The sequence below is a fragment of the Manacus candei genome, unplaced genomic scaffold (genome assembly GCF_025592945.1).
Source record: "Manacus candei isolate 608988 ecotype Guabito, Panama unplaced genomic scaffold, ASM2559294v1 h1tg000023l, whole genome shotgun sequence".
In the NCBI taxonomy this organism is placed as follows: Eukaryota; Metazoa; Chordata; class Aves; order Passeriformes; family Pipridae; genus Manacus; species Manacus candei.
Window position 1 is genome coordinate 23,075,176 of NW_026138071.1, and position 25,040 is coordinate 23,100,215.

At 40.9% G+C, this 25,040-nt stretch overlaps 1 protein-coding gene across 6 annotated transcripts in view; it reads right to left on the bottom strand.

Moving 5' to 3' along the window:
- The window catches only part of MFSD6 (major facilitator superfamily domain containing 6), a 28,442-nt gene extending 16,790 nt beyond the window's left edge, over positions 1–11,652 (bottom strand). The window contains exons 1-3 of one of the 6 annotated variants that reach the window (XM_051787800.1): positions 11,220–11,339; positions 6,434–6,536; positions 1,555–3,150 (exon numbers count right to left, since the gene is read on the bottom strand). In XM_051787800.1, coding sequence (XP_051643760.1) covers positions 1,555–3,098 — 1,544 coding nt within the window. In that variant the 5' untranslated portion in view covers positions 3,099–3,150; positions 6,434–6,536; positions 11,220–11,339. The other 5 variants (XM_051787798.1, XM_051787799.1, XM_051787801.1 and 2 more) reach the window with 5 other exon arrangements.
- Positions 11,653–25,040: the final 13,388 nt, after the last annotated feature.

Below are 25,040 nucleotides of genomic sequence, written 5' to 3' on the forward strand. Positions count from 1 at the left end.
GAACGCTGCTTCATGGCAAATAGGGACCAGAACAATTTAATCTCAATCCAGTCTTGACTTCATAAATTTAACAATGCGAGGAAAAAAAAAAAGAAAAAGGGAGAGTTAATCCCATATCTCATCCTTCCTTTCACTGGCCAACAATCCTACCCCTTCCATTTCATCTTATTTACAACCATATCAGTCTTTGGTTTTTGTTTTTTCTTTAGTTGAAGTCTAAGCCTGAACTTTGTACTATAACAATATACATTGGAAGAGCATACCCAAGCTATCTTTAGCTATCAAGACTGTGATCTCTTCTCACCACTTCTTCATCATCACATCCTTCCTCCAGTCTTTGCATGCAAGATGCCATTTTCTGTTACTAATCATTGTCAAATCCAGAGATTAGAAGACTGACTCAAAGTAGAGTTCCTCCTCAGTTTAAAGTAAGGAAAAAACCCACATTGTTTAAGCAATCTCTCAAATTACTGTGCTAAGCATCTCAAACACTTTTAGTAGAGGTCAAATGAATAAAAAAATTAATCCCAATAAAGGCAAAACAAAGAGAAAAACCACACAACAAAATGAACAAAAAGAAGAGCGCAAACAGTTTAAAAATACTCACACAATTCAATGAGTGTATAATTATAAACTGGGCATTTGGAAAGCGTATGATGCTAACAACACACAGAAGTCTGTGCTCAGTTGCACGAAGCACCTCAGTAAATATAAAAAACCCCATCTTTATGACTTCATCAACTTAGTTCCCCCCTAGCTTTCCTCCCCTGAGCATTTTTTAAAGAGCCGTGAAGAGATTTAGAACATGTGGAAATTAAGTCAATTGTGAATTTAGTGGAAAACAACGTTCACAACATTCTGGAAGCACTCAGTTTCACTCACACAAGGCAAAAACTACAGGAGGAGCCCTGCAGCCATCTGGCTTCAGTAGCTGCAACTAAAGGACGACAGCAAGCCCTGAACTGGTAAGTGACACTGCCAGGCTGCAACCTCATTCTGCCAACACCCTGAGTCTGATTACCAGGCCACGTGCACAGGAGGTGCTCACCTCATTTCCTCCTCTCATCCTTCTCCCCTCTCAGCCTGCAACTGACACCTTTCCAGGCTACTGTGGGGGCAAAGAACTGCCCTGCAAGGGGAAGCAGGCTAAAGCAGAGGTGTCCAGAATGCTGCTACTCACGGGAAAAAACCTGAAAAATTAATGGTATTTATATGTCAAAACAGACAACCCTTAAGTGGGTGGCAATGTGTAAAGACCTCTAACACAGCACTGCATTGGGGAACTAGGATGTCTCCTGGAACCATCTGCAAGAGGTTACGATGCCAGGCATAAAGCACATACTAACACGCAATTCAAACACAAAGGAAGCATGTCAGAGCATTTTCAACTCCTAAAATAACAGAAACTCCATCACATGAGCCACGTAGTCGAACAGGATTTGGAATTAAGGGAAGAAAAAAAAAGGATTAGCTTGAATTTCACTTTGTAGCACAAGGCTGAGCCTGAGAATCACCATTTTTTGTACAGCTCTTTAATGATTGCTACCATCTTACCTGATGTGACCAACCAGTTCAATGAGCTTGTGGCTGAAGAAGTAGGCAGTGAGCTCAGACACGTGACTGAGCACGGAACAAACTCCAAAGAGAGTGGTGGTGCCATTCAGGTCTTCCAAGTGCCAGTACAGAAAGGTGAACACAAAGCCATATCCAAACCCCATGAACCATGCCACGAAGAGCACGGAGCCGTACTGGATACTACACAGCAGTTTTATTAGGTCCCAAAAACTGAAAGACTGCGACTGGCTCACACTGGTAGGAGTGTTATCCGAGGATTCGTTGGAGGCATTCCTGTCTACCTGTGAGATTTCTACCTCTTTTCTCTTATTTTCATCTTGCTTGAAGTGCGCATAATGAAACCGGAACTGGGTGGCCACAATTAACGCCATCGTCATCAGGACACCAAAAACAATGAAGACAATCCTGTAGTTCTTGTACTCAGGAGCTTTACATCCTTGACCTTCAATGCTAACTTCTGTATGGGTATAGTCAATGCCAATTCCCACGGAGAGCATGGCCAGCCCCCAGCCCAGAGACCCCCACATACGCTGCAATCCATACCGGTCCCTGTGTTTGCCAAGGTACTGCAGAGTTATGGTGTCCACAATAGTAACAGAGGAAGCACTGAAAAATTCTCCTATTATGACAACCAGCAGAATGAGTAGGAAGATGGCCTCTACTTCTTGTTGATCATAAACGAGCACAGCTTGGTCAGAAGGCGCTGGCTTTGTGGTGATGGCAGCTGGGGTAGTACTCGGAGTTGCGTTCCCTGGTGAGGCTGGGCTAGTGGTGGTGTTTTTCAAAATCAAACGGGTACTGTTTTCCAAGATAAAATCCACATCGCCGCTCTGTGTAGGTGACAGGAATGTTATTTCAGGATTAGCTGTCCCTGTTGTTTCCAAAGTGACTGGACTGGAAGTGAGCAGGTCTCTCTTCCTGCGAACGTTTGGGGATGCAGCACTCACTGTTGTCAGCAGAGAGGACATCGAGGTGTTTTGGGAAACTGTTGTCAAAAGGCTGCTTGCGTTGGTGGGGTGTGCTGGGGGAAGGCCCTTTGGTACACACCTTAAGGTGGCTGGTCTCACAAACCCAATCCCCAGGTTAAATAAAACCCAGCACAAAAGCGAGAACAAGAGGACGATCTTGCCTTTCTTGAAGCGATCTGCCACCACTCCCCAGAAGGGAGCACTGCAGAACTCAATAAAGTACCTGATGCCCACCAGAAGCCCACTCTGGCTGGGTGACATACCCAGCTGCTTGTAATACACGGGCAGCAAGGGGTAGAGAGAGCCATATGCAGAATAGAAGAAAAAATAAAAGACCTTTGAGATCAGGAGATCGTTGTTTATTTTGACACAGTGCTTTTCTAACCAATCCAGCTCTTCGTCTGGGACCGTGGTTGTCTCCGTCGAAGGGGATTCATTATTGGGTGGCAAGTCTTGATCCTTGGAAATGCCATTAAAAGGATCAGCAAGCACATACTTTCTCTTCTGTTCTTCTTCATCATCAGTTAGAATGGCAACCTTATCATCAGCTGCCATGGTTCACCACAGCATCCAGTACCTGGTGGACTCTCAAGGAATGAGGGCTACCCTGTGAACAAATGAAACATAACATGGTTAAGGTACCACACAGGAACAGCCATCAAGAACAAAGACAGATTCTTTTTTATCAGTGACATTCCTGAGCAATAAATGCAGTACCAGGGCGGGGAAGGCCATTTGTCTGGACTAGTGGTACATGGTAGCGTGTTTTATGACCAATTCTGTGAAGTTCTCCCAACAGCAGCTTTAATATTGTGCAATAAAAATCTTTCATGTTTAGGACAGAGAATAATTTATATATTCAGAGTAATTGTGGCAATTAAGTGCTAGCCTTTGCAAGTCTCTTCTTTCAAGTTGTCTTTTCTCCCCCAAGGTTAACTGCTTTATTTTCAGTATTCCCCACTATACCAAACAATAGCCATGGTTTCGTAATTAAATAATGCAGCCACATATATATCCAGGTATTTTTAATCATCAAAACAAATTATTATCCAAAGCCTCATGATGGCCTTCAAAAGGTTCATCAGTCTCCTCTCAAAAAATGATTTTTTAAGCACTCCACAACCAACCACAGCAGAAATCAGTGGGAGGCTTGAGCTTCTAGGCTGCATGGCAAGAGAGGTGGGAATTAGGATGGGGCTTTGAGATTGAAATTAGGATAACAACCTCAAAGACATCAAAGAGCTGGGAGCAAAGAAACACAGAGACAGGCCCTACCATGGTATCTTCAAGTCAAATTCTGAAATTGAAGAAGGGTGGATTGGAAGATAACTGCACTGCAGCTCCCCACGCTTATCCTTTGCAGAAGTAAAACGTACAAAACTGACAAGCAATGCTAAAAAATAAATTCACCAGTCCTTAAGACTTTGAGCTGACCAACCAGCTTTCACAGTTAAAAACAACAACTCATTCCAATAAGCTAGGCTAGCTAAGAAAAGCTTCCCTTTCAAGGAATAAAAACCAGCTCTGTCAGCAGAGTATCAGCTCAAAATCATTATTTGAAAACTACTTTTCCTCTATTAGTACCTGTAAATCTAATGTAAGAAGCTTAGCTCATTGGACTGGTGTTATTATCACACAGGAACCTTTTGAAAGACCAATATTTAAAAACAGCATTTTATTTCAGAAGAACTTGAAATTTCTCTAAGAGCACTCAATTTGTGACCTGGACCTTCTCTAAGAATTTGAAGTTGGACAGGATGATCCTTGTGAGCCCTTTCCAACTCAGGATATTGTATAATTCTATAAGTATTTTTTGCAGGTCTGCACTTTATTCCAAGAAGAAGAGCACAATGAAATCACAGTCTTTCAAAACTCAACTGGAAGCACAGTATCATCCCCTTAAAATTAGTCATGCATTGATATATTCGGTGCCTTTAAGTTAATTAATTCATTATCTAAATACTGACAATGCATTTGAAAACTGGTACAAGGCTAATAACAGAAAAGAGACTAACATTCACTAGTATGTTAAGTTAATTGTTTCTTATTGATTCAAAAAACAAATAATGGCTGACAAAACAAGCCAAGGGTATTTCTAAAAACAAAAGTTCATTAAAATAACCTAAACCTTACACAGTTCAGTGATAGACAAGTCTAAAAATACCATCATTAAACTCCCAAACACTGATAAGCTTTGTGTATGTTTTTTGCTTTTAAATGTCATTTCTATGGGATACTATCTATGAGGATCTCCGGTTTCACTTACGAGAAAAGGCCGCACAAAAATCTTGGAACCTTAAATATTCATGTATTCAAGGTCAGAAGTTATTAAAAACAATGCCAGCACATACATACAGCCTTGTTTCTTAATCCAGTTTCTTCAGAGACAATCAGATTTAAAAATAAAAAAAGGCATTTGAAGTGTCAAAAGATTAGACAGTCCTAATTAAGTTGTTAGAACAATCAAATGTAAAAGCACAGTTTCTTGCTCTTACCTGCTACCATCAAAAGCCACATGAACCAAAAACCAGCAGCTGTCTAGTGAGCTCCTGCAATTTTTAGTTCAGCCAGCCACATCCACCTGACTGCTGGAAAGACTGTGGGTTATTTGCTCATTTCTATATCCAGAAAACAAGCCCTTCTAATGAGAAAATTGGATCAGTGCTCTTATTTTCTTCATGCCTTGCCTTGCTTTGACAACAAAGACTCCAGAACTTGCACAGGGCCCCACTTCTGTCAAGGGGATGTAACTGAGCTTTCAGTATATACTCATCTGTTTACAGCAACTTGCTTACTAGCTCCATCAGAGCTTGACAGCATTTAATTTTGAAGAATAGATTTCCTCCCTGTTCCCTCTCCTATCATGACAAGATAGAACTCACATTTTAACCATGTGGATATTTTAGGACAAACAATTTAGGACATATTCTTCGCAAGCATATGACTTGAAATTACCCTGATTTAAACAACACAGCCATATTCCTTATTCCTATATATGAGCTCTGACCCATGTGGTTTCATATAAGTTATATCAAAGGCTTTCAGATCAATTAGCATTCAATGTTTTTTAATTTAGTTTCCCTTTTCTACTGAAGTGGAACTGAAATTTCGCATGCCGTATGAATAGTGGGTATATTACAAGTTATTATACTGTTAACCTTTAAACAGTTTGGTTGCTGCATATTCTTCCCCCCTCAATAATTTATATCAGCCTCAGCATCCATCTTCTTCTAGCATATTGTGTGCAAGGATTAATCCAAAAGATACACTCCTGGTATTCTGACTAGAACATCTTGGGTTAGAATGCTATGAAAAGTATATTTCATGACAATTTCAGTAAATATTTTCCCACACTGAGAGTGTTTCATTGAATATTATTAATAACACAGAATATATTCTTCAGAAATATAACAGCATCAAGACTAGTAGGAGCCATATGGCATTCTTTATTGTTTTGATCACTAGTTTGTTTAGGAGTCAGGTTTTTGAAACTGATATTGAGCAATTTTTTAAGCTCTAAAAATAAATGAGTGAAAATGACAAAATGAAAAAATGGGTATTGTTACTGAAAAATCTACCAAAAAAACCCTGTATCTACAGGGTTTTCCTTCTACTGACAAAACCCCCGTGCCAGTCAGGGATTGAATGTGCAGCAAACCAAACAGATAAAAAACAACGTACTTCTGAGTAAGAAAAGTCTGCTGGTTATTTTAACCACAGCCTTCAAATACTGTATCTTCATTTTGCAAAAATTTCTTCTGACCCACGAGATGGTAGGAGGGCAAAAGACAAGCACTACTGGCAAGTTTAAAATGAACAACAGAGAACAGGAAGGAAGGTTCAGAGAGTACACAGAATGGATTTTAGAGTGAATATAAATTTTAACTCACTTGAGGCTGAAGAGAGCACAAAGCTTTGGTAAAGGCCTGTTGAATGTCATCAGTTCAGCCGTGACAAGTGAGACCAAAGAGGTTTCTGAGTGATACCATCACTCTAAAAAACAAGAGTAACAGTTTGAAGGCTGTTTTCCTCAAACTTAGATAAGTGGACAAACACACAGCAAAGCCCTAACATGCAAATTGGAAGGAACTTCTGCAAGGATCCTGAGAAAGCCCAGCAAAGGGAAAGGGAAGAGGCATAGCAGGCGCACAGCACATCAGACGTACATCACAAGAGAGCACTTTGGTCCTGTGGCAGACAAACAAGCTTTTATCTTGACACAGGTTTACATTTCCAAACCACCACACAACTTGGAACAGGGAACCGAGCCTTGTTTCCTGGCCATCCCAACACCCCTGACAGGGCTACAATTGTAAAAGAGCTCATTGAAACCTGAAGTGCCCATTCCCCCCAGCCCATGACCCCGTCGTACCGGCCTGGGACCGTACGTCCCTCACAGCTGCACGGGAAGCTCGTGGCCCACCCAGCTCCCTCAGACTGGGAATTATTCTGCAGGATCACATGTGCTCTGAGCCTCTTTATGCACAACTGCATGTGCTTCTCTTCAGATATAAAGAACGTACTTGTTAACCACAAGGCTATTCTCCCTTCGAGATTTGGACAGATAAGGTTTTTTTTTTTACGTAAGTAGAGCCTATGATTTTTTTCTAAGTTTCCTGATACAGATTCCTGCCACCTGATTTTGTATCTACTCCTCCAGCAAGTCAAAATCCGCTTTCAAACCCTTAGATCTATGACACGCTTTTTATCCAGTCATCTTCTGCAAACGGCTACAGCAACTTCCCTGCAGATTTGTACCTTTGAGCAACTATCTGAGGAACGGAGGAAAAACAATTTGTCCCAAGGAATTCATTGATGACAATGCAGGGGTCATTTTAATGACTGCAAGGAGGCTCTTTGGCAGGTAGTTAAAAAGAGGCAAATATGGGTATTCTGCATTTAGTTAAGTATCATCTTGGCATTCTTGCCTTTTTTATTTCTTAAATCGATCCTCATTTACTCTGGCTCTCCCAATAATTAGGAGGATTTCAAGATCAGAAAGGATAAAAAGCTAATCTATTCAAGACAACCTGACATTACAAGAAGTTTCTTATAAAACAGAGAAAAATTATAATAAGGAAAATAAAAATAACAGTATACTAAAAACTCAGCTCTCTCCTTAGAGTCACTTCTCAAAACCTTGGGAAAAAAACCAACCAAACACCTGCTTTATACTGTATCTCAGGGGAAAAAAAATAATTAAAAAAAAGCCAATCAACAGATCAGACTGGGGTAGCAAATCCCTAAACCTCTCAGGGAAAATACCACGGCACTTACAGCATCAGGCATTGAAACTTCACTTGCAAACCAACAAAAAGTTAGATTTGAGGTGAAAAGTACTGTTGTTTTAAAATTAAGTTTAATTCAGCGTAAATATTACATTCACTAGGCTTTGAGAATTAAAGTATAATAATGACTCATAAAGCAGAGCATCAAAATCCAGGTTTGGATGTATCTGAATGTTAAAAAACGAACAAACAAACCCCCATGACAGCTCATCAGAAGACAGTGCAAATGATCTAGAGGCTTAACCCAGTAAATACGTAGCAAAATGACTCACAGTAGAAAATTTATATTTATACAGTCTCGGAAAACATACTCCAAGAGTAGAATTTTAAAACAGGAATCATCAATTAATCTCTCAAACAACATGTAGCTGTAAGAACAGAGCAGACTAGCTTGTGTGGATAAATCGAAGCCAGCCAGGTTGGCAACACATCTTTTTTCACTCCTTCCAGAATTCCACTGACTAGAAAACTGACTTTGTAGCAAACACATTAAATTCCACGTGGAGTTCTCATACCAACATCTTTAAATCTGCTAATAGAAAACATGTTTCTTCAAAACCCCCTTTTTTTTTCCAGTCCCTAATTACTGTTTGATTCAGAACAGGTCTGTGCTAGTGAAGTAGACTTAAAAACCATCCATCTTTCAAAGAAAGCTCACCTCGCTCACCCCTCAGCCAGTGAAACTACCACAAGTGCATCCATCATATTGCCCAAGCACACCACCTCCTCTTCAGCCCCACTTGTCTCATTGATCTAAGCTACAAAACCTTTGGATCAAAGTCTTTTGTGCTACAGTATCTGTGCAGCAACTCCAGAACCAAGCCCTGCATCCAGCAGGCCTACACAGCACCACTGCAACAGACATGAATAATAGACCATGTTTTCCATTTTCAAGCAAGTTTCATCCCTAAGGAGCAGCCTGGTGCTGTCGCCTGTGTCCATTCCAAAAAGGAGAATGTTATGCAAACAACTTACATCATGTCAGTGGAGTGCACAGACTTCATTTATTCTTGCATCACGTTCCCAAACCTCTCCTAGGGAAGCCAACCTGCAGGCAGAGCCCTTGGAGGGGCTGTTCTCTGCCAAGCCATACAGACCAACTCCCACGGGCTTACCCACCTGCCCCACATCATCCCCTGTTATCTAAAGGTAAACAGTTCCTCCTGAGAGGCCACCACATGGACACCTGGCTCTGAATTTATAAAATAAGGAAAAACTCACACATTAACTTAGGTGCTGGGAAATGTATTTGTTTCAAGTTTGAAGCAAGACACAAGTGTTGTAACGTTAACCACAATAGTCAGGGTTTCCATGAAGTGAAACCACCTCCTTCTAAAGCACTTAACTCCTGAAATTGCTTTATTTTGTGCTGCTGATATGCATTTACTTAATGTGTTGGTCTATAGGTTTTTCCACTTCTTCAATATGCATAAAAAACCCTACACACTGACACATTTACTCAATTACACTGAGAGACAACAGTATGCCTGAAGTATGTCAAGATCAGGTTTATAATAGGTTTAATGCACTTTATGATAGGTCTGAAGTTGCCAAGTTGCTGCAACAGTGCTTAGTATTAAGATTAAAGAAAAGAACACTATCAGAGCCTCATGTTAAAGAAAAACCATTAAACCCACATGTTAGGATTCCTGTTTTCCAACCTTGTTCTCCATTTGCTACATGCACATTAAGATGTCCCGGTAGACTCTACGTGCTAAACAGTTTATTTTTAGTCAGCACTAGTCTCCAGTTCTTTTAACCAGTTTTCACTTTGCCAACTACGTACCCACACCACCAAGGTTTACACTTGATTAATGATGGTAAATAACAAGTGTGTCTTCAACTGCAGACCAGGCAAGTGCTCAGAGCTGCAGGACTCCAGGAGCACACTGCTGCCAGCGCTGGGGAGGGGCACAGGCACCCAGCTGCCCCACCAAGCCTGGCAGGAGCAGTGGGCTGTTGCAAAACAGAGAGGCCTTCCTGTCAATTCCCAGCCTCAGGGACCAACCACCACCGGCTGTCACTGGTTCCCTTTCCCACTCTGCCATATAAACTCAGGCCCGTTGTGCTCTAGCTTAAAATTAAGATGAATTTTAGGTGGTGTTTAAGTTCTGCCCTAGCACCAGCCACATTAGTGATCAACCACAGGTTCCTCACATCGTCAGCCTTTGCTCTCATTTCACCTGTTTGAAATCTTTTTAAGTCTTCTCAGGATTTTCCCTGGGTTTATGACTGCTATCACAAACACTATGCTTGAAGAGAGAATTGGTTTCTTTTCCCCTGTTCCCCAGTGGGTCTTCAGAGAATGCAAACAATAAAGTAAATGTCGCCTTTGTCTACTATTTCTATCCAGGGAAAAAAACACACAATAAAAATAGTCAAGCTAGAAAAGCAGCATTTTACAGTCTCTTTCCTTGGACATTACTAACTACAATGGACAAGAGCCAATGTATCTTAGTAATGTAATAATGTCTAGGGTGAATTTTTACCGAAATACTTCAGTGTAATGCTCACACAGCCACTATCCGCTCCCCTAAACTCCAAGTTCATCACTCCTCAATACTACCCTTTTCATTAACACAACATTTAAAAAAAGCCTGCTGTTAAAACTTCAGAGCTGCTGAGCAAACGTGGGTTTTAAACTCCGTCAAACTTGAACATAGCAGGCATCCGTAGCAGCTATGGCACCTTCAGCACTGTTTTCCTAAACAAGCATCTATTCCTACGGTTGTCTCAATAAACAGAAGAACAACTGACAACCCGCTTGCTGAAGCCGCTGGTCTTTTAAGGATATAAGTGCTCTGGATCCGAGTGACAGGCACACGTAACGCCACGCCTGGATGCTGGCGGCGGGGAGAAGTGCGGGATGCCTGTGCAGGAGCTCCCGCGGGACACGGCCCGACCAGCGGCCACCCCCGGGGCCCAGGACCCTGCGCGGGGAGGGCCGGGGGCTCTGGCCGGGGGCTGACGCCCAGCTCCTGGAGGCGGGGGCCGGGGCCCGCCGAGCTCCGCTCCCCGCGCAGGGCCGGCTGGGCTGGCCCGGCCGCCCGGCTCCGCTGAGGCGCAGCTGACCGGCCCCGGCCCCGGCGCGGCAGGAACCGCCTCCAGGAGGGAGCGCCGGGAGAGGCTGCGGCGGGGCCCACCGGCAGCATCCCAGGGGGCCGCGGGGACGAGGCCCGCCGGTACCGGGGGGCAGAGCCCGGGGGAGCACAGTCTCCCCGGCCCGGCGGCCGCCCGGCTCCCCCCGGCTCGGTGCGCCACGGCCGGGGCCGGGGCCCGCCGGTGGGTGCCCGCGGAGCGCGGGCAGGAGAGGCGGCGGCGCCCCGGCGGGCGGCCCTGGCTGCCGGCCCGGCCCCCGCGGGGGCACCGCGGGGCTGCGCTGACTCACCTCGCCCGGGGGCGGCTCCGGGGGGGCGCTCGGCCGGGAGCATCGCAGCCCCTTCCTGCCGCCGCGGCTGCTGCTGCGGGCGGCGGCTCCGCGCACCTCCCGCCCCCCCGGCCCGGCCGCGCCGCCGCCGCCGCCGCGCAGGGGCGCTGCGGGAGGGACGGGCGGCAGCCACGGGCGGGGCCGCCCCCCGCCGGCACCGCCTCCGCGGGGCTCGGGCCCGGCCCGACCGGGGGAGCCCCGTACTCAGCCGCTGCCTTGCCGAGGGTCTGTGCCTGCCGTGGGACGCGTCGGGTTCTAAAACAGTGTCTGCGGAGCGTCTGCGGGCCCCGGCCGGCCAAATGACATTCGTTAGCGCTTCCTGCTCCTCGCAAGTGCCCTTACGTTACGCGTATTACAGCGTAACGAATTAATTACCTGTAGTGCCTTTCGCAGCCACTGGCATCACCCCACTGGCATCACCTCTTCGCTGGCACTGTTTCTAGACTTAACAGTCAAATAAAATTACGTAAATGTTTTAAACAACAACAACATAAACTTCCCCCGGCTCCCCGTAATTGTTGAGGCAGAAAAAGGCAGAGTGACTCCTGAGCAACAGCTGAGCCGTGCTGAAATATCAAAAGGTCAGCGATGTTGAGCTAAAGAAAGGGAACGGTCAGAAAGTGAAAGGCCATCCTGAGATTTAGGGTGTTTATCAGCCCTGAGCTGAACTGGAGGTACTGAAGCTGTCTGAGGATTAAGCTCAAGTGCTGGTGTTCTTTACACAAGAGTGCACACTGGGCCCTAGTCCAAGCAGGTCAATAAAGCAAGTAAACTCCACTGGCCATCCCTCTCAGCTGCACAGCACAGGCAGCTTCTGCCCGGGACACTGACCTGACTGCAGATATCATTCACTGGGATACCACAGAACAAACACATTACTACTTGCATCTTCTTATTTGTACCTCCCTTTTCTGAGGGAGGATCCCCATTTCCTCAAGGAAAAAAAAAATTGCATTATTTTGCCCAAGGGCAGAAATTGAGATAAAACTACAAGTTTGCATGATTGAGGCAGACAGACAGGAACAGGGGCACTATGGGCATTCAACCCATTTAATTGGAGTCCTCACCGAAGTGGAAGGGCTTCCAGACTCCATGGAAGGCAATGCTCTCTCCAGGTTGTTCCCCTGCCACGCTGACACACTGATGGGGCACGATCTCTGTACATGGATACACCTGCCATTGAGGACACTGTCCCATTAAAATCTTGCCTACCTCTACAGTAAAGGCTTCTCGTGAAGGAGGCAGGAGACCAAAGCTGAATTTCCTAGGGGAGATGACCTGGGGCAGGAGAAGGCTTGTTTATCATCTGTCTCTGGAAGGATTTTCAGAACTCTTCATCTTTGAGTATCTCCCTTGTGGCTAATTAAGCACAAAGAGAAGCCACATCTGAGACCAGGAGCACAGGCCTCCTGTAATCTTGCAAAACGCAGACAGGCAACCATCAGCTCCTGTAGTGGGGGGCTTATTACAAAATGTTACTGTAATAAATCAGATCTCTGCTCCAACTGAAATTATTTAATCTTAATAGAGACTTTTTTGGCAAATTACTAGAAATGCTTTTAGGGAGAACATGTATTTCAAATAATTTCCAGTCATTGTTTGTGAACTGAAAAGGGAAAGCTGATCTTTGTAATCATGGACTACATTTACTGGAGCCATAAAAGCAGTCTTTCCCTAACCTCTGATAACTCAACATTGCCCACCACACATTAAAAATGTGACCATCTTCTGCAGCTCTGTTCTTCCTTTTCTTGGAGCTGTGTTTCTTAAGACTTGCATCCTGATCATTCCCTTTCCTTCTACTGGGCTTTGGAGGAGCCAGGGACATTAAAAAAAAATAATAATTTATTTTTGAATGCTCTCTCAATAGAGGAATTAAAACAAAATATGTAACATTTCTTTGAAGGCAGCTGCATAACCAGGTATGTGAACAAGAAGTTACAGCTGAGGACCAGAGTACAGAATATGACTAAGACAGTGATATGTTTTCTTTATACATACATACATATATATATATAAATCCTATTTATATGATATAGAAACCTATATATTATAAGTACTAAATATATTCTATAAAAATGTAATTTTTAATATCTATATATTAAAGTGTTTTCTTACTGGGTTTAAAAGCCCAATCCAGCAGTGTGAGGAGTGTTGTGAAAAGCCTGACCACAGAACAAGCTACTCTAGCCTGAGCAAAACTGAACATAGTAGGGTTCTGCATGGTTATATCTTTCAGTGAGGCTGTGTGTAAAGATCTGTATTACACCCTGTTACACATTATTACACTTGCTCAGAAAGTTCTTTCAGCTATGAAAAATGAGGGTTAACAAAAATGGAGAAACTGCTGCTCTGCACACAAACTGTCCTAATGTATTTTTATCACAGATATTTCTAGGCAAAGCAGTGTTCAGAGGAAAGGAAATGTAGTTGACAATTACTTGAAGTATAAAGTTTTCTATTAAAATAGTTGCTAGTATAAAACAAAATAAAAAGCTGAGTCAAGTGTAAAATCTATTTAAATTAATTGAAATATCTCTTCTTCAAAGACCTCTGGTTCAGGCTCTGAATTGCAGTAAAATGTGATATATAAATGTGACATACCAAACAACAATCTTTTACTCTTAGCTAATAGAGTGACATTAATAAATATGTACCTGACCACTGCATATTAGAATATTCAGAAATAATACTTTTAAAAATAAATATAACATGCCATAAATATAACAACATAAATATACACATGCCATATAATCAACTCTGTACTGTAAAGCCACACTGGATTAAACTTATCCATGCCTGTGTTTTCCTGGGGGTTTTGCTTCAATGCATATGTTACTTTATATAGATTTCTATTCATGTTCCCCATATGACTTTACCATATATCATGGTGAGAATGCTTGCCAAAAATAGTTACCAATGCTTTATAGCTTAAAAACCAAATAACCAAATTTAATGTCAAAAGAAAGCACCAAGTAAACTGAAAAATTAAAGCAAACTAGTTACCTTTTAAAAGCAAAATAAACAAAAGTATGTACAAATAACTGCTGGGACTGCATATATTAGATTTGGCTTGAAAAGGACTCAGTGGTGTCAGCTGACTCCATGGCTTATTCCTTAGGTTAGAGGGGAAATAAAGCAAACATAGCATAAGACACACAACTGTCATGTAAAAAACATCTGGTAGGTTTTATGAATGATACGAGCATCTTGTGCTTCTGCTATTTTGCAGTAGTGACAAAGGTAAAGTATGTGATCCCTGTCTTATGGAAATCGTTTCTAGGAGCTTAAATTTTAACATATAGAAAAACTTACAGGTTTCTTTCATGAGCTGGAGCTGTACTTTGAAATCAAGAATTTCTGGTTGACCCAAAATATTCTGTTGTCCTTTAGCAGCTTTTAACTCTGAGCCAAAACCAAAAAAAAAAATTACATCAGTCAGATTAGAAAGATAAGCTGAAGGTGAGATTTATGCTGCTAGGACTTGCCCCAGAGTAAAATAAAGAAAACAGAAAAGCTTTCATTTCCATCAGACCTTTAATATATTTTGCATAACATGAAAACTAATTTTTTTAGTCAGTTCTTTGCCAGGAGAGGCGCTACATTAAGGGAACTATGACATTTATTTCTTCCTCTTGAGGAAGTTCTTCATAACACAACAGTTTGTACATCTGGGAAGACTCTAAGTCAGTAGAAGGAAAAATGTGACTTCTTCCTAGTGTTTCAAAGACTAAATGCAACTATGTCACCAGTAAGAGAAAAATCCCAACAGAGGAACTGAAGAACAGTCTCCCAGTGAATCAGCAAATCATACACAGCTGCAGCAATGTTAATGGTAACCAAGGACAAAATATTCACAGCCAGTGAGACAGCCATTGCAGTGATCTGTCTGGTTTGGCAGGGAAGCAGAGAACTCCCTTCCTTTAATTTTTAATCAAATACTTTTGGAAGCATTACATTCATTAGCAAAGAGAAGGGAAAAGCAATGCACAAAACAGTACAGAAAGTGTGTATACCCTGACTGTGTTTATTGTGTGTGTATATACAAACTTCCTCCTACTGGATAGACCTTTTTCCTCTATTTTTCCCCCTTAAATTTAGATTTGTGTTTGTGTGGTATCTGCTTATACAGTAGTCAGCCTTTCCTCAGCTCAAGAACCTTTGAATCCACTGGCAAGTATTGAATTTGATGTGCAGTGACAGTCTCACAAATATTAAATTCTTAAAACGTAGTGTGAACAGCAGTGGCTGGCACTGATGGAGTTGGAGGGAGGGAATCCTAACCAGCCAGAGCTTTGAGAAGGATCCACTTAGACCCTCTCTTATGGTGGGGTCCCCAGAAAAGATCCAACTGAAACTTAAAGAAATAGCTCCCCCATGCACATACATCTTACTCTAAATAAACACTACAAGTGTTAAAACAAAAATGCAAATGACCAGGGCAGGCAGAGTACTTAAAAATATGACATATACCCCCGTCTCCTCTGCCAGGCACATCCTGCATAACAGGTCCTTGCTCTCCAGGGCTTTAGTAACACAAACATTTGTCTTCTACGCTGTGTTCTGAGTGTGCTCAGTAACTGTTATGTCTAACATGTTTAATAGCTGCAGGTATATGACCAAGGGACAACAAACTGACCAGTTCTCTCCGATCCCTAGGAACTTCCTTCTATCCCATCTGAGAGCCCAGGGTGGAGTGAATACCAGCATTCAAGCGAGAAATTCTTTACTATCATTGTCCTTCACATCCACAAAAGAAACGCATATAGGGTCAGATATCCCTGCTTTCCTAATTGCTAGTCAGTGACTTCAGGTCAATGGGAATTTGAGTTCTCAGCTTTTTGACTAAATTAAATTTCCGAGAATAGCTTTTAAAGGAGATATAATGCCACTGCACAGCAAAATATTCCCTGGCCAAAACAAATTTTAATTGAGGTTCGGTATTCTACAGGTTGAAAAACTATTGCAGAAAATAATTCCTGATTTTACACAGCACTACATACTCCTCTCATTTAATACAAGGATTCTCACCATTTATATGTCTAAAAACATGGTGATAACTCCGAGTACTTTTTACCTGACATGGTTTTTTTTTGGTTTGGTTTTTTTTTTTAAATCAGATTCTGATTAAATGCAGGTCTTCTACAGTGTAGCTTTCTAAACCTAGACCAAGACTAAGACAGGCATTTTTGTTTAGTACATGTAAATGTGATTTTTGATGAGAACTACTCGTGTGACACAAGCATTGAAAAAAATCTTTTGTACTGAGGGACACATGGCACCAAATTCAGACCAAGGCTAGCTGCTGACTTCAGAGGCCTCACATCTAACTCACTGTAGAGCTGAGTTTGTCTCATTATAAATAAGAGCAGTAAATGTCACTTTTCATACAGAAGGGAGTCAGTGTTAGCCATCTGACCTCTTTCCCCCAAAAGCATACTGATCTTTTTATTCTATATTTCATCCCATGACCTCCAGCATAACTGATGGGTTAACCTCTTTTAATGTCTTGGTTAATGAGAGGACATCCACGTGATACTGGCACTTGAATTTAGTTTCAAGGTGAATTTCAAACAGTTCCCCCTCCTCACAGTGTAAAAACAATGAGCAACTTATTGATGCCCTTCTCAAACTCTCGAGAGGATATTCCTCTGTGTAAAGAACAAAGGACCTCAGTACTTAAGTGTCAGGACGTCAGTGCCACAGACTTCAGTTCCATTGAGACTCAAAGCAGTATCTCTGATCAAAGTGATCAGGAAATAAATAGATGCTTTTTAGACAAATAGAAGCACTCAACTATTGAAAATATGTTAAAGACAGGTAAACTATATTGCCAGTCATGCCGTGGAATGGTAATAGCAGATTAAACGTTCTCTGATAGCATTAGAAAATAAAGGTTTTTTGGGTTTTTTTCCCACTTTTGTATTCAGATTTCTGGCTGGAAAGAAAAATCATTAATAACATACAAGAAATGTTTTAAATGTTTTTGTTTTCTTTTTGGCTATCAGTGTAACGTGAGATAAAGACTTCATGTAATGGTACAAATTGTTTCAGAAATATTGTACACAGCTATTTACTTTTTTCCTACAACACCCAAATAATCACAATGTATTTAAGACAGCATACTGTAGTATTCTCAGTGGAAAGCTTCAGAACAGCTGTTTACTTCAGACTCTGAAGTTGAAGATAAAAATAAGACAAACAAAATCTCAGAGGATATTAATAGTTCCATACTTACTGAGCTCATTAATAAATTCATTGGATTCTTCCCCAGCAATGTTTCTTTTCCAAACCTGGAAACAAAATTATTGACAGTGAAAAAAACCCAACATATGTTTAGTTTTCAAGAGAATGCTAATTTAAGTTTGAAGAACCTGATTCTGCAGTGTGTATTGGCCTAAATTTCTATTAGAACCAATGACAGAGACAGACTTGGGCAAGACCAGGCCCTGCATTAGTGGTGTGACATTGTGTTTGGCACAGAATTAGAATGTATAGCTTACGTCAAGTCTGTTGCCATGATATAGCTACTGTGAAACCCAGTCTGGTTTCAGGGAGCAGTTTCTCTTCAAAACAGAAAAAAATCTTAGAGAAAGTTTGTCCCTTCCATTTAATGTCTTATTTTACTCACAGTCACCAAAGCATCTTTCTCAGGCTTTCTAACAGAATTATACAGTCGAAGATAAAAAAAATGGACTTCAGCTGTCTGTATATGGCTGTAGGAATAGTACCACTCCCAGGTATCAGGTTTCAGTACAGGGCAACTCCTTGTCTTCCAAAGTCTCTTTGAAAGCGTCAGCAGGATCTAAATGACCTCACAAAGGGAAGTACTCAGAAAACAAGGGATATTCAACTGTTTCCCAGTTTTTATTTTTTCACTGTCTTGTTGGACAAAGACAGGGTTTCAACCATATGCTACAACATCTCACTAAAATTAAGATGTTTTGGAGGTAAAGTGGAAAGAGGGAGCAAACTCGAGGAACACTACCGATTCAAAGTACACGAGTACTGCCAGAAAAACGATGGTGTCAAAGTTCTACCTTCTGGCTTAGTGGCTCTGCAGTGTATAAAGGGGTAACTGCCTCTTGTGTTTTAGCTGCGCAATAAGGAACAGCGAGGTACCTCCTTCCCACGTCATGGAACTGTGAGCTCCCGGGACCGTCGTTCTCTGCTTGGCACCGTGGCCAGGAGCGCTGCCTGACTCCACCTGGCTGTTCCCCACTGCTGCACACAGAGCACGGGCTCCTCTGCTGTGGTTAACAGAGCATTTCAGACCGAGGGCTTCTACTCCAGGAGACAGCCGAAATCTCAATCCACATCTAAATTTTTCAGCCAAGCTTTTACAGTATTTGCATTCTCTTTGTCTCTTGCAGATTGTGATCTATTTATAACAACTCAGCTATTTCTAAACCTCAAGCAGACAGAAAATTGATGTGTCATTCTAAGGATATGCCTTTGAAATGGTGGGGTGGGAAAAGAAAAAACCCAAAACACGGGAAGGTGACAAAAGCAGAAAAAAATAGTCCTTGTCTATGTAACAGTATTAATGTTTCTTACCTTTTTTTCTGTGTCATTCCTCCTGACTTCCTAAATCAGCACATCAACTATGAATTCTAAGTACCTATGCTTTTTAAAGTCATTTACTAATTCCTTTTCTTCTTTCCCTTCTCTTCCCCCTGTTCTATAAATAGTTGAAAAAAGGTCTGTTGCCTGTTGGTTGGACAATTTTATCTGCTTTTAGGATGTACAACCTAGCTCCCTGAGGATTTCTTGTCTTGCTACAACATGCTGTTAACTGTTTGTTACCAGGAGGTTCAAAATTGTCAAAGCACTTCTGAGGGAGGAAAAAATAAATATGTACAAAACCAATTGCAAAGTAAGAAATAATTCTGTTTTAGTATAATATATGGATTTTTTTTTTACCTGCAGAAAAATTCAGGCATGGATCCCATAAACACTACAGGGAAAAAAAATCAGGATGTTTTCCTCATTTCAAAAAATACTATTTTAGAGTTGGAAAAGGTACAGAGAGGATGCTTAAAAGCTTGGAGTGACTCCTCTGCCTGGAACAGTTGAGTAGTCTAGTATTCACCAGTCAGAAAAAGAAGCAAATTAGCAGGGATAAAGCAGATTTATGATGTCCTGGATTGGAGAAAGCAAATTCATTTACTCTTTCTTCTCATACATGGAATAGGAAAAATCAAATTAAGCTGGTAGGAGACCTGTCAAAAGCTTGCAAAGATACTGTGGATGCCAAAAGCTTGTCAAATTCTGGGGGAGACTGGACACATGCAAAGAAGAGAAATCCCCAGGTTACTAGACTTTTTGTTTACTAAAACCTGTAATCTTCTGGGGAACAATTAAAAGATTATAGAATAACAATAAATTATTAGTTCTCTAACATTTTGTACCACAGTTTATTTTCCCTTCAGTTTTTCAAAATATCATGCATTCTTATAATTAAATGTTTCATGTAAACACTAGGTCTGGTTTTGCAGCTCACCTTTGGGCCACTGCTGGTGTCATGGGCCCTCTAGTTCCTTGGGCCACCTTGTAATAACTGCTACTAATCCTTATACTTTGCCTTAAACAATAGTTTACAGATGTACTGAGTTGGGAAGGCATCTTTCCTATTCCTGAATGGCAGAGCCATTCTAATGTGTTTAAAACAGTAGCATTTCCTACTAGTGCAGGTCCATTAGTATATGAGTGAGAAGAAGCCAGCCCAAACTATGAGCAGCTGGCCCCATCTTGTCATCAGTTGTATCTAAGCCAGAAAAGCAGTACTCAAGTGTTCCTTGTGTCTTCCAAAACCTTGGCCACTGACAGCAGCAACATCAGGAAATGTTAAGGAAAGCCTAAGGTCTCAGTTCCTTCTTTCTTTGTAGCATGTGTGCTGAATAATATCACTAAAGAGAGTGCAAATGCCATCAGCTCTGAACCACAGGGGGATTTTGTTGTTCAGGTTGTAGTGGAATAAAAAAGGTAAACAATTAAACTGAGCACTATGGAGCACAATGGTGAGTCAGCCCTCCTGATGCCTCAAAACCCTTCAGACAGCCCTCTGAGAAGTAAGATTTCTGATCTTGAAAATTCTCCAGTAAAGTGTGTTATTTATAATTTCTGTTAGCAAAAATGAAAACGTGGATAGACACAAATGTACATAACACATAGGTTGTCCATCTACCTTGTACCTCTTACTTTCTAGCTTATTAATTTAAGCATAAACTACCATTCCAAATAGTAATACTAGAGAAGAATTTCAAAGACTCCAAACTGCAATATATTTTAAATTTTGACCCAACAGCACCAAGTTTTAAGTCAATGCAGTATCACTAAAATAGAACGCAATAATTTGTTTACAAAACCTGTCTTATCTTACTCCTTCTTATATTTATAAGCTAAACAAAACTGGTAAACCTTTGGACTTGAGCAGGGTGGGGGTGATCTTGCAACAGCAGTGGCTGAACAAATATACATGGTTTATATGGAAAAGGCAACAAAGGAGGAAATGGGTATTGGAAAGTTGGTTACTAATTAACCCAGGCCTCTCTGGGAAACAAGACTGAAAGTGAACTACGGTTTCAATTTAGCTGTTTCCTCAGGTGAGACTCTTTAAAAGCACATCTGAGCTGTAGTTTTTTCTGAGATAAGTAAATAGTGCCCACATCCTACATACTAGACAGGTGTGAAACATTGTCACGGATCTGCAAACAGTTCCCTTTCTTAAACAAGAAAGGTGAAGGTTAAACAGTGGGGATCACTGTAGTCTTTGAAACACGTTTTCAGGTATTTAACATGAAGTGGCACCTTCTACGGAGGATGTTTTCCTACACCTTCTAGAAACAACACCACATATTCCTGAGAGATCTGCTTCTGGTTGTTACTGTGCAGTGAGGAAGTCACAGTCCATTGTTGCAGTCATTCTGTGGTGAGTAATTATGTTACCTACAAGCATTATGACTGCTGATTGTGAATAACTAACAAAAGCAAACGGTTCCTGTGTAACAGGCAGCTGACTGCTTCTGCAAACACGCTACAACCTCCTGAAACTGCATACTGGAGGACCTGGCAAAGTTTGAGGCTTCTTACTTCTGTAAATGCTAGGGTTTTTAAACTGAAAAAGTGAAGACGGTGAGAAATTCTTAGACAGGTGGGAAATTTATTTATCTCAGAAAAAAAAAGATAATTGAAGTACTCCCGAGGAAAGGAGTGTGGCTGAGTGAGTGCATTTTAATACATTGTGGATTTGTTTGTCCTGTGCTAAAAAAACAGGCTCATTTCCTTCTGCAGAACTGGGTAGCAGCTGATAGATGGCAGTGTTACAGGTTCACATGTAAAGCCACGGTCAAATTATATGCTTAGAAAGAAAAAGCACGTGTCCCTTCTAACATATATAGAACGTTGGATATCTGTTTATAACAGTTTATGGAACAGCTTTTCTTTCTTAAAGAAGTGGAAAATATATTCCATGTCTTGATTTGTAAAGCAACACAGAAATTCAAAGCATCTGAATCCTCTTCCTCTGGATCCTATAATCCTGGGTCGTTGTGCTATGTGTTTTTTTGTGGCATATGCACCACAAACATACAGATAAACCATATTTATGCTTTAGCTCAATAATAGGAGCAATGAAAAGATTTGTTATCACCAGTGTATTGCATCTTTCTGTTTCAGCTCTAAGTTTAATGTTGATATTACAATGAGACAGTCAAATACAGAAGTGAAAACTAAAGCAGAATAGTGAAAAAGCTACAAAGTTATTTCTCAATGTCTGCCTCTTCTGACTATTTGAAATATGTTGAAAACTGCAGGTTGGTATTGTAATTGAGACGTCAGACAGCTGTACCTGCAAAATTCAGCTGTCTCTTACTAGGAGGGTAACTTGTTGACAGTGAATGTTCCGAAGGGCTCACAGAAGCTACAGGGATGTTAGTGTTGTCACAGGAGAGGGAAAGCACAGACCAAATATGTTTCATGATTCTTCTGCTCAGTCATGGGAAAAAAAAAATTTCCATTAACATTTCAGATTGAAAATGGATTTATTTTTTTTTAAACATAAAGTCTCTGCTTTCTTAGAAAGTCATTTAAATTTAGAATAAAACAAACAAAAGATGTTTCTTCTTGGTGCTGGCCAGAACTCTCTTCTTTATTTTTTTTACAAAAATGTCAGTAAAATCACTTTTCAAAATGTCTTAAATTTACAGAATAATGTCCCAGACTAATTCGACATGGTGTGACATCTCCTAGGCAGAAGCACAGCCTGTAATTACATGCTTTATTTCTTGGCAGGTCCCAGATTGAAACCCTGCTGTTAACTCCTGCAGTTAACCACACAATAAAGCACCTTCTCACTCCTAGAGCCTGAAGAAGTGCTCTTAGCAACAGTTCTATAAGGGAATGCCTGCATTTTTCTTGGCAGACAGAGGTGTGTCAAAGTATGACTAAATCACATTGAGTTCCATGTTATTTCTGAAATAATTATATATATTCCCATATAGTGCTCTTAGGAGGATGCACCTCCATTCCAGCCTGCAGAGACACAGTGAGAGCTGGACAGCCTGGGTCTGCACAGGAGAACCAGTGGCATCAGGAAATCCAAGAGTGAGGTTACAGAGAGGAACTAATGATATGGAGACCATGTATTTCCCTGTGAACAATTTTGATCTCTACTCTGCCCTGCCACAGCTGCCACTGCTTTTCTTCAATGGGCAGTAATATCCCTGGGGAACTATGTCCATTCAGTAAGTGCTCAAGGAACCAAGTACTTGTCCCTGTCACTGCCATTGCAGGTTTGGTTATGATCCACGATGACCACATTTCTTTAAAAAAAAAGAAAAAAGAAAAAAAGAAAAAAATACAAACAAACACTTTTCCTTCTGACTTGCTACACATCCTTTCCACCAGGTTAATCATTATACACAGAGCTGGTAAACTGAGTTGCATTGAAGCTCATTATTAGCCCATATTGGATGCTGATAATTTATACTTATAAACAGAATATATCTGCAGCAGTGAATGATATATGCTTATTCCTAATAGCTTAAAGGCCTCTATTTATTCTCCTGATCTATATTTTTCCCCTCATTTCTAAGTTCTGCAATTTGCTTTGCTGTCCTTTCCATCATTTGTGGCAATAAATGAGATATCTCTCCCTAGGCAATGTTCTTCAATTCATTATTTTATGAACAGTTTTCATTGTACTCCAGAATGAAATAACAGAAAGAAATTTTAAAAAATATTCTTAATATTTACTTCTAAAATCAAATGTAGATCTTTTCAAGGGAAAATTAATACCTGTGTGAGGTGTCAGATGAGAAACATGGAAAGGTTTGAATACACCACATCCATTTAAATAAGATACTGTCACTCTGTCAGCCAAACTGCCCTGCTGAAGAGCCTCACTTTAATTTAGAGTAACAAATTCTTGAAATAAACATCTGAGGTGCTCAAATTCCTGGTCTGTCAGAAAGCTACTAATTAGCATCAAATGCTTTTGTGCTTAATTCACTGTGATTTTGACTGAAACAAAATAGGTAACTAGGCATTCACTGTGACCCCTGAGAGGGAAGCAGATGGTTGAAGACCACATCACGTGACATTCCAGCTGAACAACAGACAAAATGGGGAGGCCAAGAGGAATCTTACATACAGGACTGATTTAGAATAATTTTTAATGATTCTAAGTATTTAGGGTTTGGTGTGTTTTTTTTTTCTTTTTTTTTTCTTCTTTTGTTTTGGGTTGTGGGTTTTTTTTACTGCTTCTTGAATAATATAATTCCACTACAATAGATCGTACAAGGAGAATTTCAGGCTAATGGTAGTTGGCAAGATAAGTATATAATCTGCATTTAAAATATGATGTACATTCATTGATATTAAAGGTATGAAAAGCACTACCTTTAAAGTTAACTGAACCAATGCTAAATGCAAGGTAGAATTACAAGCGGGCCAATGGTGCTTCAAAATGCTCCTGACAAAGGAATTACTGCAATGTTTTAAAGTAAATCAGTCAAGTGACATGAACTTACTATTTGGAATATTGTTCCTCCTTAGGCTGGGTATGTAATTCCAGCAGATTATAATTATGAGTTACATAAGATTCAGTGGAAGGTAACGAAGATATATTAAAAATATTAATCACCATTCATAAATAAGACTTTAAAAACACCAGGATAATTAGTTCCATTAAGGTTACATCTCCATTGATACTGCTGTAGCTCTTGCTAACATAAGTCCATCAGCTGATCTGTTTTGTCACATGCAAATGTGTTAATTGGGCTTATTCATAACTCCCTTTGTTTCTGAGCTGATCAGTGGAACAAATTATGCTTACGTTTTTCCTTCCAACCCTAGGGTTAAATCTCCAGAGCCACAGGAGACAGACTGGTGGGGGACATGCACTGAAGTCAGCGAGCCCCTTTCCCAGCCTTGAGGTTTCTACTCACAAGAAGAAAATTACAGGCCCTGTGCAATATTTTTTTTTTAGATCTCCCATACTTTCAAAGTCAAATTTCATTATTTGGCCGTTATTGCATGTCTGAACCATTAGAGACCACATCCTGATATAAGATTCTGCATCAGTAACGTATATGGAAAGTCTGATGCTGGTGTGAAATCTAGTCAAAAATCAGTGTATGGGTAGAGTTTTGGACTGAGAAGAATGCACGCAACTAACTCAGGCTAGGATGACTATAACTAGGAACACATATTGTGAAACCTGTATGTCAGATAGATAAGTCAAAACAAGTCAGAATGTCAAAGCTGAAGAGGACCCTTAGT